General features: G+C 36.0%; 1 protein-coding gene across 17 annotated transcripts in view; it reads right to left on the reverse strand.

Moving 5' to 3' along the window:
- DMD (dystrophin) overlaps positions 1–20,828 on the reverse strand; it is a 1,142,416-nt gene that overhangs the window by 102,313 nt on the left and 1,019,275 nt on the right. For all 17 annotated transcript variants that reach the window (XM_088160350.1, XM_088160356.1, XM_088160354.1 and 14 more), the window contains one exon: positions 12,727–12,787. In XM_088160350.1, coding sequence (XP_088016476.1) covers positions 12,727–12,787 — 61 coding nt within the window. The remainder of the gene's footprint in view (positions 1–12,726; positions 12,788–20,828) is intronic.

Raw genomic sequence — 20,828 nt, forward strand, 5'->3', positions numbered from 1 at the left:
TTTGTTCCCTAAATTCTCTGTTAATCCATGTGAATGGGTAGAATGCAGAAAGTATCTGCCTTTTGTGCAGAGGTACAGTGAGACATCCAGTGGTATTTAACTGAGCAATAAAGATGCTCCAAGCTGTAACCTGGAATTAGATGATGGAAGGAGTAACAGTGCCTCCAACAACTTCTAAGTTCTTCTCATATATTTCCTATTCTGTGCAATAAAAGTTTTTGAGCTGTTGCAATTCATTTTATGACTATTGTTAATACGGTGAACACAGCATCTTTTAATGAGGCAATAATGGCTGAGGCTGAATTAGATTACTGCTAATCAGAGTGACTGAGTACCAAGTAAAAATCTCTGAGAAGAAGAGAATCAGAAAAAAAATATAGTTGTTTGGGTTGGAAAAGCAGATAAATTATCTTAAGGACAAGCAACACTAAATGTATAAGTAGGCATAAAGTGCATAGCCAACAGAGGCAGCAAAACATTGTGTAAAATAATAGAAATGTCAACAGAGAAACACTGGTGTTTGAGAGAAAACATCTATTTTGAGCTTGGAACTTAATAACTATCTAATGGCAAGTGCTATAAACAGGAAAGAAAACTGTAATGAACAAATTTAGAAGTCATCAGCATAACTAAATTAAACAAAACTCTGAAAGGAGAGGTGAAAAGTAGAATAAAGAGGGTGGTAGACTGGAGGCAGAGTTTCCAGTGGGAGGGCTGGCTCTGCAAAGGGAGGATAAGAAAGAAGATACAGAAGAAGCAAACAGTAAATTATTACAAGGGAAAGCCTGACAGCAAGCCAAGAGAAGGCATGAAAGGACAGCAGCAAGATGGCTCGTTGAAAGTGGTGGAATGAACTAGAAGAAAGTGAACACTGAAAAGATTCTTGGAACTGGACGGCAGGAAATTGTTAGTGACCTTATTAAGAGCTGTTTTAAGGAGAAAATTGAACAGAAGCTAGAAATAACTGGGCAGGAAACAAAAACATGAACTGGAAAAAGACACAAATTCCAAGAAGAAGGAGGGCAATGCTCTGCATATTGAACAGTGTCAGAGAAAAGATTTGTTTTGTTTTATCAAGGGCAGTCCTGAAGAGAAACTTCCATGTAAGGAAAGAAGGAGCAGATAAGCTTTAAAGAAAATACATCACTAGAAATCTAAAAAGTCCTAAACAAGTCGTTTTCTTATGCTCCTAATGTCTTAGGGACTGAAGAAGTTAAGCAAATAGACTTGCTCTCTAATATCCAGCTACTTGATGTCCCAGGTGTCATTTTTCTAATTTCTTGTGAAATAGACTATCTGTAACTTGCTATTACTTAAAAAAAACTTCTTGCAAACAAGCCTTTTCTCTTTCAGACAAATAGTGCTTTTCAATCCTATTTCCCTCACTATGACAAATGCTTTTCTCTAAATTCCTACTGCTGCACAGTACTATGGCAGAAGCTTGATGAATATGCTTTCCTTTGTTGGGGACAGACCATATGGTTTATCATTGGTTGAGTAGTCCTTCTTTTTATAGTGTTCACAAAAGAAGAAACCTGAAGAAAACCAAACCCAAAACCCCAAAACTTCCCCCAAACCCAAACAAAAACCTCCCAAAAAACCACAAACCAAAACAACCCCACAAATGAACAAAAACCCCACATAAACAAACAAACAAATAAACAAACAAACAAACCCCCCAACCCCCCCCCAAAACCAAAGTCCAAACATATTGAAATAGAAGATTATTCAGATTTGTACCTGTTATAATTTTAGTTTAGGGCTACCTCAAGAAGTTTATATAATCTGAATCCAAACAAAATTTAGAGCTAATGTGCATTTCTGTTACCTCTGAAAGTACAGAATATGTCTGTCACTTAGAGCCAGCTTTTCCTTTGTGCTTTTCCACAAAGTCAATTATGAAACATACGGCAGTTTTTGAATTATAAATGCAAGCCCTCTATACTGACTAAAACCACCATTGTGGGGTTTATATTAAAAAAACAAAATCAAAGCCTATAGGTTTGATTGTTAATATCTCTGAATGATAGTTCACCTACAGAGATTAGCTTTATGTTTTAAACTGTGTAAAGTTTCAGAATGATTTTTTAAATTAACCTGAACTAACACTGTCTTACAGAAGACGCATTGAATATCAACCCTGAGGCATGAAAGCAAACTTTAATATTCAATGACTATGTTTTTATAGTCAAAGATCAGCAAAACACAGCAAAACACAGCAAAAAAGTAATTGCACATCATGCAATAGCTAAAAGCTGATTAATATACACAAAAGTATTTCACATTGGAACTTCTCATTTACTAACAAAATCTGCTCAGTAAAATTGACAACTGCAATATGACTGGAGCTGGTGATAAAATGGAAGCAGAGGATGCTTTCAAGCACAGAAGTAAATGCAAATTAATGACATGCAACACTGTAATCAAGATGTAAGAAAAACTACCACAAATGTAGGCTTCTTCAGAACTTCTCTGAGTTTAGCTGTTTATTCATATTTATCAAACGTAGTACATGATTGATACATTCCAGGGATTCTCAGCAAACTGGATTAAAAAATCATCCTCACTGATGAGCATTTTGCTTTAAACACTTTTCAAATTGTTCCTTAACTGTTTGGGCAGAGGGAGTCCCAGGAGTAACAGAATGCATATATGTGCACATAATCTACTTTTTAACCTTAAAATTCCTATCAAATTTGCATTTTTAGACGTTCAAGTGAACCCTTCATTGAGGGAATATTCACCTTTGAGTTTGTTTCATATTGTTATTCTATGTTTATATCTGAAACTAAATTACACACTAGTTTCCTTAGGGACATATCCAGTCTTTACAGCTGTATCCTGTTTATTGCAGCTACTGCTGTTGCATCCAGCAACATTTGCAATTGCTCTCACTTTTTTTTCTATGTTTTCAAAAAAGGTGCATAGTTAAGGTCAACTAAGAACATTGCCATTGATGGAGTCCTTAAGTTAAAACCAATTAAGCAGACTTAAATTGAAGATGAAATAGTAGATAAAAATCACTGATCTGGGAGGACATATGCAGCTTCTGATTTTCTAATGAAGGTGCAGTTTTTCAGTGTTTCAGTGTGCAGCAGAATCTGTTCACTTTTTGTCACGTTCTTTACAATGTTAAATTGTGTATCCCTTTGCTACGAGATCCTACAGGATGGTGAATGACAGATTGGAAAACAGTACTTGGAAATAAAAATTATGTTAGTATTTCAGTATATTTAGTATTTTGGTATTTTTGTTCAATTGAAATTGAATTTCTTTTTATTTATCTTCCTCATATATCTTTATTCCATATTTTCAGGTGAATACATTTGTATGACCACATACCCTTTAGCAAACATCTCCTTGAGATGTATATGAGCAAGTTCCTGCGACAAAAGTGTCTCTTAATCATTAACGAAGTATAACACCCCTGTCTCAATTAGAAGAGCTTTGGGTTATGACTAAAATCTTATCATGATGCTCCATGTTGCTTATATAGTTGAGGTGTTTGTATGAAATTATCTTTTCCCATGCCAAACAGTCATTTTCTAGCTACTCTTTACATTTTAATTCCATGCCTGTAACATTTCTTTCTAACAACTTTTCTTAGTATGCTTCATGCAGAGTGTCATAACCCTCAAGCATTAAAAGTTTTACAACATTTTCTCCAATAATGCAGCTTTTAAGAAAAAAAGATTGAGTTAAATTTGTTGGAAAATGAAGCTCAGAAAAATGTGTCTTCGTCCCTCTACTCGTGTATTAGCTCTGTGGTAGTGAATAGAAAAGACATCTTGATAAAGAAAACTAGGAGACAAGTATATAATAAAATTCAAAAGGCAATCTGGGTTATTTACTAGTCAGATATCTAATACTTACAGATTGAAATAATGAAAACTTTCCTAGCAGACATCTAGATAAATATAAAATATCTGAATGACACTGTATTATCATTGTTTAAAATATTTAGATTTCTTTAAAAAACCTTTATTTACTGCATAAACATTTTAATGTTAAACCCCACAACTCAATTGACCATTAAATTTCATTAACATAATACTGCATAAGTTCACATTATAAAGTGTGAAGCACATAAGTGAAGAAAAAAACTCATACCAACAACTTTGCACATATTTGCAGCAACCTTAATTCTCAGTAATTTATTGCTGCATTGAGTTTGTGGCCCCCTCAAGCTCTCAAACTAGCACCTACATATGGCATTTATGCTAACAGATTTTGGTCTTGCTGAAAAAGAGAAGGGAGGACTTTGACACACAGAGTGGGTAGGTGATAAGGAGCAAAGTTTGACCTCTACTCACTATTCTACTCTGTAGGCTGTAGATATCACTCAGTGACCCTGCTAGGCTCATTATATAAAGGGTGCTGCTTGTGTTGTACCATAGTCTCATTTTCTGAGCTCAATTGCCACGGCAAATGCAATGTCATGAATGCTTGTGTTACAAAAATTATTTTTAAGAAAAGCAATTCATTCAGAGATGTGATGCATTTTTTTATGGTTTGTTTTTCTTAAACTATCTAGCCAGATATTTCCTAATATGCAAGTTTATCTGATGAATATTTGAAATTCAAAACAAATAATTAGCATGCAGGAGGCTGCCAAACCTAAAGATCATATTTGAAACTATAATTTATCTCATAAAATTCAGCTTTTAAAACAGAAAACGAGAAATAAGCAAAATTAATATAAGTGATTTGGTCATTCTTAACCTATTTGTTAGAATATTTCCTTAAGTCTAACTGCAACCTTACTGACATTTACACAGTTCTCAATTAATTCATTTTATGTGTCCCTTAGAATCTGTAGCTTCTAAATGTACAACTGCACAAACTAATTCTCAAGATTTAAGGTCTAAAGATAAGGACATCACAGAACTGATGTGTGAAACATAACTGATTTTAGCTATTACTTGACAAGAAGAAAGAAAAAATCACTGAAAGGCATCCATTAGGAGAAAAATGGGCCAAATAATCCATAATGATTCAGTAAGTAAAATTTCTCATGGCAAGAAGTGTTTGTAAAGACAGGTGGAGAATATTCTGAAAAATACGAACTTATTGCAGTCAGCAGAAGAACTGGCATCTTGGAAGGTCAGAGAAAGAATAGATTCAAGAGCAGTTCAGCAGGATCCATGAATTAATTTTGAAAAAGAATCCAGGAAAACACCTGACCTTGCCCTGACAGACAGGCCACTTAGGGAAACAGAAAGAGCCCAGCTGGTGTGGCTGATTATTGCACTCAGTCTGCTCTGGGCTAGTGCATGGCCTCAGGTGCCAACATGAGAATGTTCCTGTCCACCAAAGCTGTGCATCCACAGCAAATAGAGCTGGAAATGTAAATTGTACCTGGCCATACCCACTGCTTTCTCACTGGTATTGAGGCCTTTCTTAAAGCACAATTAGTAATTACACTCCTGCCATATTTTAGACTGACAAGATCACAAAGAAGACAAAAAAAGGCACAGTAGCTGAAGCAGGATCAATTTAACGCTGAGTCCCTTATTATATAGATGGAATTTTTCTTGTGTGAAATGCAGAAATCGTCTTGTTTGTGGAGCTGGCTGCATTAGAAGGGACACTGGACCAAGGACAATGCAGGCAATGGATGTGACAAGTGCTGCTTTGGAGAAGCTATAAGTCTTTGGAGGAATAAAAGAAAGTATGAGACTTCTTGATATAACTCTAATATGTAAGGAATCGGAGATATTATTCCCCATTTCCTTGAATATTACATTGGACAGTTGTCAGAAGTTGTCTCCTCTTTGTCTGTCATCTAAATTAAGTATGTAATTGATCTTTAAAAAAAAAGAAAATTCTGACAGGCAAATCTTTCTATTTTTTTCCTTAATGTGTCTAATCTTTTCAAGTTCAAAGCATTCCAATTGAAATCAAACATAATTCTTATTTTAGAGTCCTGCTTATTAAGCACACTGTTTAAAAGATGGGCTTTGAGTAGATGGCAATACATCTTAGCTATCAGGAGCAGCTGTAAAATCTACTTTTTAATGGAAGATTTGGCATATACTCTATAAAATAGGACCATATTGTATAGATGTCACTCAACTTTGTAAAGCTTATATTGGTTATGTAATTTTTCATTCATTTACTTCAGTTGTTAAGTGTAGCTAGGCTACATTTAACAACTGGAGTAAAAAGAAGCTAATAGAAATGAAGTAAAATTCAAGCAAAAAATCACATTTAGCTTACAATAAATGTAACAACTTCAGCTACAATAAAAGTAAAATATTTAAGGTTATGTAATTATATTCTACTACACTACAAATACATGAACTTCTTGTTCAGTAACAAAAGTTTACTTTTTCACACTATTGCCTATAAAAACAGTTCATATATTAATCTCCTAGTCCCAGAGCTGAAAAGCAATGACTAGCTGGATTTAAAAGATTTAAAATGTTGATATGTCCCCTTTAATTAGGAAAATAGGAAAGTCAGATTCCATCTAAAATTCTTACCCAGCTCATTACCTGCATAACACATTTTAAGATTGAACCGGCAGAATATTATCCTTGCAGTGTTTAACCCCTCTGTAATGCTTAACACCATATACTCCTCATGAACATTTGAACTGAATGAATTTGGAAATAAAGCTTAAGAGCTTTACTGTCCACTTTTACTATGAGCAGTGTCCCATCAAGAGGACCAGGTGCAGTGCAGGCACCAAGGAAGGCAACATCAGTCACTGTGTTTATGGAGGGCAGGCACAGGCTTCCCCTCACTCACTGCCCCAAACCAGAGACTACAGCCCTGTCCTCAGCCCCCACACCAGCTCGGATACACTAAAATTGCTGCAGAGTACTTATAATTCATTTAAAAACAAATTTAATCTCCTTCAGTTGCTTCTGATGTGAGGGCAGTAACTCCCTGCTGACAGATGGTAACGAGGAGCAGACCCACGATCTCTTCCTTGAGTGCTCTCGCTCAGTCAGCAGGAACACATCTGTTTATAACCTCTGCTTTCATTATAAAGGTAGTTAAAGGCTCAAGATTTCTCATTTATTTACACTCTGAGTTTAAATTTTTGTGACAAGTTTTGGAACCAAGGCTTCACAACCCTGCAAATCATAAAGAAAATCTCTGCTCTTGGACAAACCTCTAAAAAATATCATTTAGAATTTTATGCCAGACAGCATGAGAATTTACATCACATAAAGGCAAACTGAAAAGTATTATACTTTTTCTTTCCTTCACAATAGTTTCAATTTTCCTGTGTAGAGCTCAGAATTGAAAGACAGGAAAAAATCATAATAATTATGTTTTTAAAAATCCAAAATAATACTTTTTTTTTAATTTGGTGGATAGGTTAACTATCAGCCATACACATGGTTTTCACAGCTTGCTCAGAGCTTCACTCACTACATATACATAATCATACATTATTGATTTATGGTTCTCCATTTCTCTTCTCTGTCTGATGGATATTTCCTACTTCCTTTTGTGCTTTGTACTTATCTACATTCTGCAGAAGAAACAATTAACCCGAGTGATTTTCTCAGAACAGCATCTCTTCATTTTTATCTTAGCAGAATTTCATTCAGATACATTCATTTGTCCTGTCTCTAAGTTGAACAAAAGTAAAAGAATCATGGCTTTAATCTGTTTGCTTTTACAATGAAAACTCAGGGGTTTTAGCTTTTTTTTCTGTGTTGAAATTCTGCATGGTTAAACAACAATTGAAAGAGAGATTAAAAATTAAGACAACAAAGAAGTATGTTTATAGAAACTGGCCGGCTATATCTCCACTGTGAAGCAGGAAAAGAATGAAGGATCTAAAACTAGAAAAAATGTATGTCACAAGCTGATACATTGCAAATAAAATATTCTCACAGGAAACTAAAATGTGGAAGAGAGTGAGCAAGTGGAGATGCCTTGTCCTTGGAGTTAGCTCACTCCATAGCTAATTTATAGAGAGAAGCTCACATGGATCTTCTCAAGGAGTCAAAGCTGTGCTCCTGAGAATCCAGCTTTGTCTTCAGCAGGACAAAGTTCAGTGAACTGCTATAATCTGTATAAGAAAATAAGCTTGGCTGGGAAATAACTTGGAAGGTTTCCGCACTGAGATGAAAGACTACTGTATTTTTATAGAAGCATTTTAAATCCTTCAAAAGAATGGGCACAGCAAGAGGGTAAGAAGAGAGACACTATTAACCGGCAAGCTGGATACACGGAGGAAGAATAATGTCAAAGATTAGTACAAATATAGAAGTCACACCTACTAGATTTCAACACATTCACGATGGCAGGACTACTGAATATGTTTTTAGAGAGAAAGTATCTTGCAGGCTTCAATCCCACTCCTCCTCTTTAATCCGAGGCAACAGAGATCTCCTAACACTGAGTAATGCACAAGTTTGCAGAGCAGAGGACAAGAGACACACGAGAGAGACAAACATGGTTCAGAGCAGAGCTGCTTAATGTCCCCTTGTGCCCTGGGAGGACAGACACTGCACAGGGATTGGGTTGTGCAGCAAGAACAAGTACTTCTTCTGGTGCTGCAAAATGGAACCTAGACACTTGGTTTTGTTACCTGTCACTGCTGTGGAGCAGCTCCTCTATCTGTTCGATTGGAAGATAAGAATATGCATGTGCATGCATGCACCCCTGAGATCCCTTTAATCATGGGGTGAGCCCTGCTAAAATGTGATCTAACCTGAATTACAATGTAAAAATCCACAGCCTCCTACCTTTATTATCTGCCTTTTTTAGAATTAGAGATTTTTAAAAAAATCTTTTGACACATATTCAGTAGTCTTTGAGGTATGCATTTTTCCATTTGCTTTTCAGATTTCTAATGTAGAGTAATTGCCTGTTTTGTCTTCTAAAACTTATATTTAGAAATTCTAATGAATACCTAAAACATTAATAAAGAGTACAGACAAGTCTGTGCCTGCTTCTTCCTTTCCATTTTCTAGGTTGCGCTGCAGTAAGAGCAGGATCAAGGTCTTCAAAGAACAGGACTGATTAAACCGAAAACTATTTTTTTACAGTCCTCTCCTTTTGTAATCTAATAAAACCTTTAAATTCTGTACTAGACACAAGGAATATATCAAGGAGACAAAAGATCAAAATAAAAAGGGTTGGATAAAATGTGTTTTCAAGCAATTTTACATATTTTACCTCAGAGGCAAAGCAGAGGGTTTTTTTAACTCAGTAGCACCTCATGAGCAAGTGCTCAGTGCCCTGGCAGCCTCGTCCACCTGCAGCTTGGGATACTTCTGCTGTCCTGGAACACAAAATCTACAATTCCTCAGTTTGCTGGGGAAGAGAAAGGCGGGGCTGAAGTTCTGGTCTAGCTCATCATCTCCATAAAGAGGGAAGCACATGAAAGGGTGGAAGGAAACCCAGCAGCTGATGCAAGGCCATTGAAAGACAATTTTCATGAGGCTGACACTTGGCCAAGAAACCACCCAGTGCCAGACACTGGGAACAGCTGAAGCAGGTTGTACACCGTAGATAATTATATTGTCCATGGCAACGTTGCCTATACAAATACAATTTGAAACAAAAAAACCCAAAACCAACTGGTGTGAATAAGCTCAAGAGGGAATTATTGAAGTAATAGCTTTAGAAGCATCTACTTGCTACAGATTAATCAACTGTATACAAATGAAATTTTAACCAAGAAAATCACAGGTCTTGAAGGTACCTAACCATAAATAAACATTGATGCTGAAGACAGCATGAAGTACTGCCTGATTTATGGATTATTTAGTGCAATATCATCACAAATGGCGAAGTGATGAGATAAAAGAGTTAAGCATCAAGGGAAAAGCAGATAAAATGAAAACCAGTAAAATATGTAGCCCATCTGGTTAATGAAGAGCGCTAACAGCAATATTCTACATTGATGACAAAGAAAATTATGTAAACATGAAGAGAATGCTACCTGTATCTTCTTAGCCTTCATGAAGTTCTTTTAGAGAACTAACAACTAATAGGAAAGTAATGCATCAAAGATTAAAAAAAGTGTGTTTATTTTAAAAGTCAAAAAGGTACAGAAAACAATTTAGTTGTTTATAAATATGAAATACAATTGATGAGAATGAATGAATAAAAAATGACTGAGGATAGCTGGAGAAGGCAATAGATATATCAGCTCAGTAAGTTGCATTAAACTTGACCATCTCAAGGATGGCAAGTTTTTCTATAAAAATGTGGCCAAATCAAAACTTTAATTAAACTAGTAAAGTATGACAGATGTACTTGACCCCTTAACCAAACTATCAGTAATTTGGTACAGGCTCCAAAGCAAGTATAGACCTGAGCTGTAGCCAAGAACTCCTCTAGAAACTCCCAAAGGGGCAGAGTGACCCAGAGAGCATCGATGCACATGAGCTGGGAACACGGACTGTGAGTAATGCATGAATAGCAGGTGGCTTTTCCCAGGGTCTTTTATCAAAGAACAAAGAAGGCTGTGGGTACAAGGAGGTTCATGCATACCCTTCCTCCTGCATTAAATTTGACTACAAGCCAACCACTTTATCCCATGTCTTTGACAGCCTCAGGGAGCCACCTCTGAGCTCTCCCTGCTGTGCAGTGGGCACACAGCAGTGACCTCCCCTTGCCCTGGGACAACTCTCAAGGTTGTTCCTTGAGGCAGAGACCTTTCTACAAGCAACTAATCTTTAGATAAGTCCAATTCAATTTCTCTAAACTGCAACTGCACTGCACAGCAGTGACTCTCCCCTGGAGCTGGGGCTCCTCTCAAGGACTGAGATTCCTTACCTGAGAAATCCCTCTTTACCCAAGACAGAGAGATCCCTTGCTTATGGATTCTTGGTAAGTGGCAGGTAGCATGCTAAATAAATATTAATGAAATTCATATAGTTAATTCCTTTAGACATATACCATTGTTCAAGTCTGAGACTAAGTCTGGACCTAGCCACAGGTAAGCTCCATTCAGGAGTTTAGAAAGGGGGTCTACTCTGAAACTCATGACCATTGGGAGGTTCCTTACCCTTTGGCTCTTTGATCTCTGGGTAAATCATTCAAAATAAATTTGATTTTCCTTTGTATAATGTAGTAACTATCAGAGTGAGCCTTGCCATTGAACTTTATTAAGATGCACTTTTATAAATTCATATTAAACCCGCTCTTGTTAATACCTCTGCCTGATTCTTCCAGTAATTTGAATCACTCATTTGTGACAAACTGGTGTAGTAGGCAGGATCTGCTGCATAACGCTACATTTTTTTATGGCTATTTAAATGGTTTTAAAAGTGAACAAAATAAACATAATTCTTTGAATTTGTGAATGACTCAGAACAGAAGACTAAAAAGAAGGAAGGAATAAGCAAGACCAACATTGACCATTTTACCAGTTACCCCTGGCCACTGGATGTGAGTGGCACAGAGGTGCCAAGCACAGCATGAAGTGCATTTTGTGCTTAATTTAAGAATTGCCAAACTCACCTTCCTATAATGACAAGTGATGCCATGTGAAAGAGAAAAGGAGAAGCTTTGCCTTCATGTTAGTGTCATAAACTGAGTCTTACATGCCAGAGCACTGACTTGCTTTCCAGCCTGTCTCTGGTAGACTGCCCCTCCTTGATAGAGCTTTCCAGTTCCTTTGTGACTGTTTCACTATTCACAGCCAAATGCAAACATCAGAAAACTTACAAGATTAATGCAACAGAAAACCAGCATAGCCAGGTATAACTGAACCTCTGAACTGCACCACAGAGTTTCCTTCATGCATAACTCAAATACTTGTTCTAAGGCTGCTGTAGAAGTTCATCCTGTTGGGAAAGGTGCAACTGAAGTGCCACTGCAAGAGCCTTCTGTAACCAAATGGCTTCAGTGACACTAGCTGAGCTTGCAAAGTGTTTAGGGCGTATAAAGAGAAACCATGGAAACAGGTGTATTAAACCATACCCATGTCTTTGTTACTTGCACTACAGTGTTTATAGCCAGTATTGCATCACCTGTTTCCTTCAGAAGTAGGATAAGTACTTCAAAGCACATGCTACAGGTAAAGAACTCAAAAGAGAAGAAAAAGATGTAATTAACCATCTTTTTTTGTGTGTTGCATGGTGGCTCTGCATAGGGCATGAAAAGCAGGTATTTCCAAATTTTGATTTTTAAAACATGTTCTTCTCATTTGTTGTGCACACACAACTCTTAAAGCAAACTAGCTTAATTTGGGAACTAAACTCAAAAAGATTAAGCATTAGGGACTAATTGACCCTTGCCATTCCTCAGCTATGGATTTTACCAAGTACTGTCCCTAAAGGAATTCACAGTATTGAGTATGTGCATTTAAAACCATTATAAATGATCAAAATTATTAACTAACTAAATTATTATAAACCATTTCAAATATATGGGGTTAAAACCTTCTAGTGTATCACACAACTACAATTCAGAATGTTGAGGTTTTTTGGTTTTGCAAAACCTGACACACATACACACAGAGGGCAACAGCACAATTTAAACTATAATCCAGGTACTTCAAAGCTTTACTTCATTTGCAAGCGATTTACAGTATCATAAACCCAAACAATTTACAAATTAGTGCATCCTACTGTCTTTCTAGATAACTAGCACATTTCTGTGAAATGTATTTCAGGTTTTATTCCTTTTTGTCTTTCCCATTTAGACACTATAGGGCCAGTTTACAATCATTTAAGAAAATTACTAACTCTCCTCTTAAATAAGAAATGCAAACAGCTGGAATGAATTTCTGTTTATACTCACTTGATATAATACGGCACTTTGTTTGGTGAGATTGCCCTCTCCCAGGGGCCTTGGACTGAAGCTGTTAACAACAAACAAAGAAACAAATAAATAAATAACTGCACACATACATTCATACATACAAACATACCTAGAAGAGAAACATGGAGGTCAAACAGGAAAGACAACGTTAATCTCTAGAATTATAATTCTACACTCAGCCACGTTGATACAGCTCTGTTTGCTCAGTTGCCCGTGAAGGCAGGAAGGATTAACCTGCTGTTCTGAAACTTCTGTCCTAATCTCAGAGAAATTGAACTCATTCAGCTGCAAAGATAAATACAAAAACTCCTTGAAAGCTAAGCTTACAGAACAGATACGAAGCAGAGAAAGCAACCTATCTTTTCTGGTGTGATCTCTTATAGGATTCCTCCTGCTAAGGCATTTGACTGGGTTTTCTTCCATTTCTTTCCTTGACTGGTCAGCACTTCCCATCCTTCTAAGAACAGAATTATGCACTTGTTTACATTTTATGTTGAGTGAAATCACACTGAGAAATCATCTAAGTGTTTTGTTTGTTATTATTCTCTTGCTGACTTGTTCTAAATGGTGGACATTTTTATTTTTATTTCCCACATTACTAATTGTGTCTTACTGCCTTCCAATAACAGCAATAACAGCAAATAATAGAGAAAATGACAGTATGATCACAACAAATAGAAAGGAAATAACTTTGCTCAGTCTTGGCTATCATGGTGTTATATGTCAACATCAGCTTACAACACAATGAAAATATTTTGTAAAATACGTTTTTATGTAACTCATTTGACAACAGAATTATAAATTATTTTTTATTAGAGGCAGAGGTAATTTATAGTTTAGGCCACAATCAGGGAGATAATTTTTTTATTAGGAGTTTGTCATCTGTCAAGCAAAGTAGAACCAAGAATTTTCTTTCTTTAATATAATGATTAAAACAGAAAACATATGAAAAGTGATCTTATGGGAAAAAAAAACAATAAAAAAACCCTGTACTCTTCACGCACTATAACCCTTCTTTTTAGTGACCCCTGCTGTTCACAAAGAAAAGCAGTTGTTACTAGGACAACTAGGAATTAGCTTCTGGACCATTTGACTCTATTTTCTTTCCCTCTGTTACTCAAAATAGATACTTTAAAAATGCCACTCCCAAGTTGCTTTATCAAAATCAACAAATCGCAATCCACATAAATAATAAATACCAATATACATATTTCATCTATTTTGTACCAGATTTACAGAAATCAGTCTGTAGAATGAAGTACAGTTTCTCTCTCTTGCCCACATATTGGAGTATGTGGAAATAAGAGTTCAAGCAAAGAGATGAAATGTGCTTCTAAAACAGATATATAGGGAAATCTTGCTACTTTTGCACATGAATTGTGAAGAAGGTCTGGAGGGAGACTAGGGACTCCACAGAGGGGGCAAAAATCAGCCATGGGAGAAAACAGTGCCATTACAGACGGACTGAAGAGGAGAAGGAAGAGCTGGTGGGAAAGGATACAGGCTAGGGAAAGGATGAATGAATTTAATATAAATGTTGGACAATATTAAGAAGCTAGAAGAAGGGTTGAAAGGGACCTTAAAGATCATCTAGTTTCAATTTGCCCACCAAGGGCAGGGAACCTCCTATTAGACCGGGTTAAACAGAGCCCCATCCAGCCTGATCTTGAACACCTCCAGGGATGGGGAGTCCACAACCTCTCTGGACAACCTTCCAGTGCCTCGCCACTCTTGCAGTAAAGAAATCCTTCCTAACACCCAATCTCAGCCTATCCTCCTCCACCTTAAGGCTGTTCCCATTGTCCTATCACTACATGACCTCGTGAAAAGTCTCTCTCCATAAATATGATAATGCTATTTCAGATTGCTGGTGGCCAAGGAGTTGTGAAAATTCTATCTCAGCATCTCTGCACATTCTGCTGTCTTCAACCCCCGGCCAGACATCTGTACCTGAGTGTCATTGCTTTCCTATTACTTACATTTACACAGATACATGTTCTTAAAAGAAGAAAAGTAAATTTCAAAGGTATGACCCATGAGAATCAGTAACCCTCAAATTGTGCAAGAAAGAAGAATTTTAATTACAGTGTTAGATCTCTTGGAAAACTAGCACACTACACTGCCATTGAAGTCTGTAGCATGGCCCACAAACACAGGAGCACAAAACCATGTGCATTTTCAAATAGAAATACTCAAATACACCTAATTTATATATGATCAAATACTCCTTCTTGGGCCAGGCAATGCCCTTTGGTTCTGTGTTCACAGACTGCATGGCTGAGGAGCTGTGAAAGGCCAAGGCTGCTGCCCATTGAGCTGCTCTTCCTGGTAGCATGAACTTCAGCTGCTTGGTTTCTGTGCTCTGCTACAGCCTCAAAGGATGCAAATATACAATCTGTTATGTGATTTGTAGAAATGCAAAAAGTATCAAAAATAGAATACCATGAAATGTTTTGGTGTTAAAAATCTCAACTTTAATCCCATTTTCATGTTCATATAAAATTCTTAATCATGATACTCAAATATTCTTTCTACTTTTAAGAAAACAAACTGCTGCAAATATAGTTTTGATGACTGATCCAATATTCTCCATTCTAGATGGCGGTAGGAAACAAAAGCCAAGGAATTAGAGAGAGATCACTATGTGTTCTTTACATGCTTTAATTCAGTAATACCAACCTAATGTGTGCTAATATGTGGTCCATGAGCCAGTTTTAAAATGCTTACTCAGTGACAATTGTAAGGGCTCTTACCCATGGCAATTGGCTTCATCTGAGGAATAATTCAAATCAGACTAAACTAAGTTGTCATTTTTGAAAACAAAATATCCTTCAGTATTAACTAAAAATTGACATTGTTACATGTTTCTCTCCCAAGCAATCATTAATATTCCCAATGGGAACACTCCCAAGTTGCAGTTGTTCCTCTCATTTTAGGATTTGTTTTTAATTCAATAGCTAAAGTACAGACTAGATTGCTGCATATTTTACCAGAAGATGTATTTCTTCTGTTGCTTCTGAATTAATCTGTGTAACAGCTTTCCAGTCATAACTTATTATCACAGAATCTTACATATGATAGTGTTCTTGATCCATTAGAAGAGGAACAAATACTTTTGCTTTCATGAGAGCTAAGTGCTATAGGAATAACAAACAATTCTGTGATGTTCTGCATAATTGGATTTAGTATTCCTTCAAGAGGTAGCTGTGAAGCTGTCTATAATACACTTCTGGTTTCCTAGATGATTCTAACCTTGCATAAATTCGAGTTGACAAAATGTGCAGTACTTTTTACAGCTACACATAGAGAATAATAATTTCATTTTTGGCAGATGCCAAGAAGCTGAGACCAGCTGTTTGTTATCTTTGGTTATCAGTACAGGTTTACTGCCCTTTACAAAACTAGTACATGTAAATGGTTAAGTCCACCTAAAAGTCTAGCTAGCAAAGGCTTTTTTAATATATATGCTCTAGTATCCCTGTGTGCTACAGCACTCAAGAAGCAGACATTTCCTGTTTGCTGAGAGTAATTCCAAAGTGTTTTATTGCTCGAGCTTGCACAGTGTAAGAACCCATTACCATAGACCCAGCTACTTTCAATGCTGTTGTGACTGAAATTAAATACCACAAGGAAATACAGGGCATTTTAAGAATGAATTAAAATTTCCCTACACTTTATTTGCATTGACATGCATTTTAATGGTTACCTAATTTTTGAGTTTTATTTCTTTCTGTAGGTGTTTTAAGAGCTGAGACTTGTTTTGCCTGTGAACACGGTTCTTGTTGGTAAGCCGACATTTGTACTTTGTGGCAGAATGTATAATGAAACAGTGGCATGCTGGCTCTCTGAACTTCAGTACTGTTTTAATCTATGCAGGGATCTGAATGAAATATTAAATAGGATGGTAGTAGTTGATACTACAAAAAATAATCTTATAAATATTTCACTTTAGCACTGCAAACATAATGAAAAATACATGTATGTTTACCAATGGCAAACTATTTCTCTTTCAGCTATTCAAAGAGTAAATTCAGTATGTCCACATTTATATGTTACTCTTGTAGTTTTCAGTTCTAAATGTACTTTTTCAGTTCTAAATACAAAGAAAAATCTTTTGAGTTAATTTTCACTAAGAGGTTTTGAACATTGTGTAGTGTTGATACACTCATATATATCCTGTCAATTTTTTTTCTCACTTTGTTAGAAATCGATTGTATTTGCTATATATTCCTTTCAGCATCGTAATAGTTAAAGGTGAGCTCATTTTTACGTTCCCATTATCTTGCTTGAAGGCCATTGTGTCTGTAACTCCGCAAGGTACTGAATAATTTTCACATTTCACATTTTAATGATAATAATTCTCTGATTCAGTCTGGAAATTCTGCATGACCTATGTGACTTACACTGTTCTACCTAGCATTATCATTATTAATACCTTAATATAAACATAGAGTTAAGAAACTGTTTATTTATTCACACAAAATTTGTTTTGATGCCAATTATTTTCAGTGCAGCAAGATATAGATTTGGTGACTTCAGATAAAGGCAGGCAGGGAGGAAAAAATGATGAGATGATCTTTGTATCAGCTAAAGACTCTGATTCCTCAAGAATCAGAATTTCCCATCTGTGTAAGCTGCCTTAACTTTTCAAAGAAAATTAATTGAGTTCTATAATTTTGATTTTTTTTCAGATGACACCATTATAACTGGGAAAATACTGCTTTCCAGAGTTATAAGGAGGCCATGCATTTTCCCCTTAGAAAACATGCTAAAGTAATATTTCCCCACCATAATCAGTGCATGATGCAGGCTGGCAGGATGCCACCTCCAAAATTTGTATCTGCATGACAGTGACACAATGGAAGTGTTCGCATAACCTGCAAACTTTTTGAGATCCTTTGCAACAAACATCACTATATACCTGCAAAAAGTAGGTTTGTCTCATCAAAGATTTATATTGATTTCTAAATTATGAATTTTTTATTGTTCTAGGTAAGACTGATGAACAATCAGACCATGTCGTGTAGCACTGAGGTCTAATATTGCATGATGTAGTTGAGAAACGATGTCAGAATACATCAGCTACTCAACTGAGGGGCTGCAAGGCAGAAACATCAATGAAAACCTGCCTTTCATAAGGTGTACACAGCTTGGGGTCTATTCTGTTCCAAGCCCCAGCTGCACATGGGCATGGGTTCATGGGCATTTTGGATATAGAGAGCCCCTTCTCAGCTTGGATTCTGCCCTTCTTAAGCCCAGGCAAACTCTCACTGCTTCCCTGGAACACCATCAGCACTGCCCGTGGCTGGAGCACACATACAGACTTTTACCAAATACACCACTTTTAAAGCACTCTAACCAGAGAAGTCATCTTTAATGACTAAAAATCTCTAAGAACAGATTTTTAGTCATTAAAAAGTTCAACATGCAGTCAGAGCCAATTATGACAGTCATTTTAGAAGAGTTAAAAGGGGCTTTTCCATCCTGCATTTCCTGCTGGAATCTTTATGGCCAACTTCAGATTTATCATCAGCAGCTTAGGGTCAACATTATATGGTAAGACCTAAGTAATGTACACCTTTAATCATGAACAGTGTTTCCAGAAATTTCCAAATGCCACTTTGTATCGTGAAATATAAAATCCAGCTAATACGCATTTTCTTAAATGTCAAACGACTGCAAAATGGCAAAAATACAAGAATCTCCTTGTTTAATAGCAGAATACTGAATGAAATAGAGCAAAGAAATACAGATAGTGTCTAAAATGGCCCATGTACCCCAAGATACCGGTACTCCACATTGCTAACTTCTGTTGCACTCTTATGCTCTTAAAAATGCAGTCTCTAAAACTGGCTGATCAAATCAGCTTATAAAATGGCCTAATTAAACTGGTGGTGATTTTTGGCAAATGAAATTAGATAAATAGAAAAATAAATCTTTGGTAAATATTCCATGTCTTACATAGCAAAGCAGAACAGAAAAATTCTGATATACATATATAGAATATACCAGTTGTATCCTAGTCCTGCAGCTTGAGAACAAAGGACCACCCTAAAATGAGTACAACATACAATTCATGACAACACGGGAATGTTAAATTCATCTGAGTTAAACGTGGCAGGGTGAAAAAACTAGGTAGTTTTCATTTGGATTCACAGGTCCAATATAACTCCAAAAAGATTATAAAATTTTGAGGAGAAGAATCACTCTTAGCACCATACTAATTCAGAGAGAGGACAACAGTATAATAGCCAATAAATAGGCATATTTTCAATCTTATTAAGAGCAAAAAATAGTATTTGATTACTTGTAAATTATGTAGCATGGCAGAATATAGGATATTCTGCCAGCCAAGGAAAAATTACAGAAATTAATTCAGCTGCTATAAAATATAAGATAGCTTATCTCCTACTCATTCTCGTCAAAAAGTCCCTCTCTTCTTTAAAATAAATATTCTACAGAATTTTTAAATTGATGACATATTAAAGCCAAGAGCAAAAGAGATACAGAATTATTATTTGGATTATTTTCAACACCATTCTAAAATATTTTTATTGGAACCTTTTTTTCTCCAAACCACAAAATATCAATTAATATTGATCAATTAATAGTAATTAAACAAGGAAAGATTTCTTGCTTTTGGGTGAATAAAGGGGGAGAACATCATCATTTGAAAACTGACTTTACCATTTTTTTCATAAATTTGTATCCCAATGTATTATATAGATAGGATCATTTAGCACAAAAGTGCAGGAAAGAGAAAAATATAAATATAAAACTAGAATTCAATAAATACTATTTAATTCCAAATCAAATACGTTACTAAAATTTATAGAGAGATTTTTTTGTTGTTTTCCTGAGAATAAAGCATAATGAAAAAATGAAAGTTCACTGTAAAATTAATTGTATTAACTTTATTCCAAAAGCATAAAGATATTCTCTCAAAATATGCCAATGTTTTACTACTCTTAAAGACCTTTAACAGTAAGGCCAAGGTAAGCACTCTCAAAAGCTGTAGCTATGGCCATGATATTCCAAACAAGGGAGAAATGAACTGAAGGCATTTTCTCCCAACTTTAAACCTGATGCACCCACCACACAAGTCTTGAGGTTGAATTGGTGTCTAGTGCTCTTAGAAATTCACCATGATAATCACAATATCAAGACCTGTGAAGTGTATTTGGTTCTGTTAGTATTTTGCTAGTTTTTCCTTTTTCAGGAGCACATGCAGTTCCTTTACATTTATACTGAAGTAGAAAACCAGTTTTCTAGCAATCAGGCTCCTCTAGCTAATATGACCATATTTAAATATATATGTACATGAATATTTTTTATAAATACAATAATAAAATCCTGTTGCTTTCAGAGAGTTCTCAGAGTCAGGCTGATTTGTTTGTGTCCACTTATCCTCTATCTTTATTCCACTACCTGGTGATATTTTCTATTCAAAACATTTCCTGTGATATCTAAAAATATTAAACCATTTTTCCAAAGGACATGGATGAATGGACATAGTCCTCAAGGTTTGCTTGTCAAAAGTATACCTGAAAGGTAATATGATATAATATATGCAGTGAGAAATAAGAGAGAAGGATACAGTGCTGGGACAGGAAAATAATCTATCAGATGGATGGGTAAAGTGTCCTAAGGGTCATGGAGCCCTCTCATTTTAAGACTTGGATGTCTTAATTAGCAGGACTTGCCCTTTAAAAGACATCTGCCTGTGCAAGAAAGAGCTTCCCTAGTCTTTGCATAATAATCTGAGCACTTAAAGAGAAGGTGGTAGAAGTGAGTACTTGACTTCTCCCCCAGCTCAAACGAATTCAGAGCCACATCTCCAGTTTCTCAGGAGAGTGGCCTGAATAACTGAAGGAAAACACAAAGGCACAGAAATAAGAAGAAAAAAGACTCAGATTTGAACCTTAACAGCTCTGAGCTTATCCTGAGAAGGAGAGACCTAGGTTACACAGCCCAATCCTTTGACCGCATTTTTTTATTTTTAAGCAACATTTATGTGATATAAAATGCAGCAGATGCACTCTGATCAGTTTATAATACAAACTGATGGCTCCAGCATTCGC

Source organism: Sturnus vulgaris, chromosome 2, assembly GCF_052056855.1.
Source record: "Sturnus vulgaris isolate bStuVul1 chromosome 2, bStuVul1.hap1, whole genome shotgun sequence".
NCBI lineage: Eukaryota > Metazoa > Chordata > Aves > Passeriformes > Sturnidae > Sturnus > Sturnus vulgaris.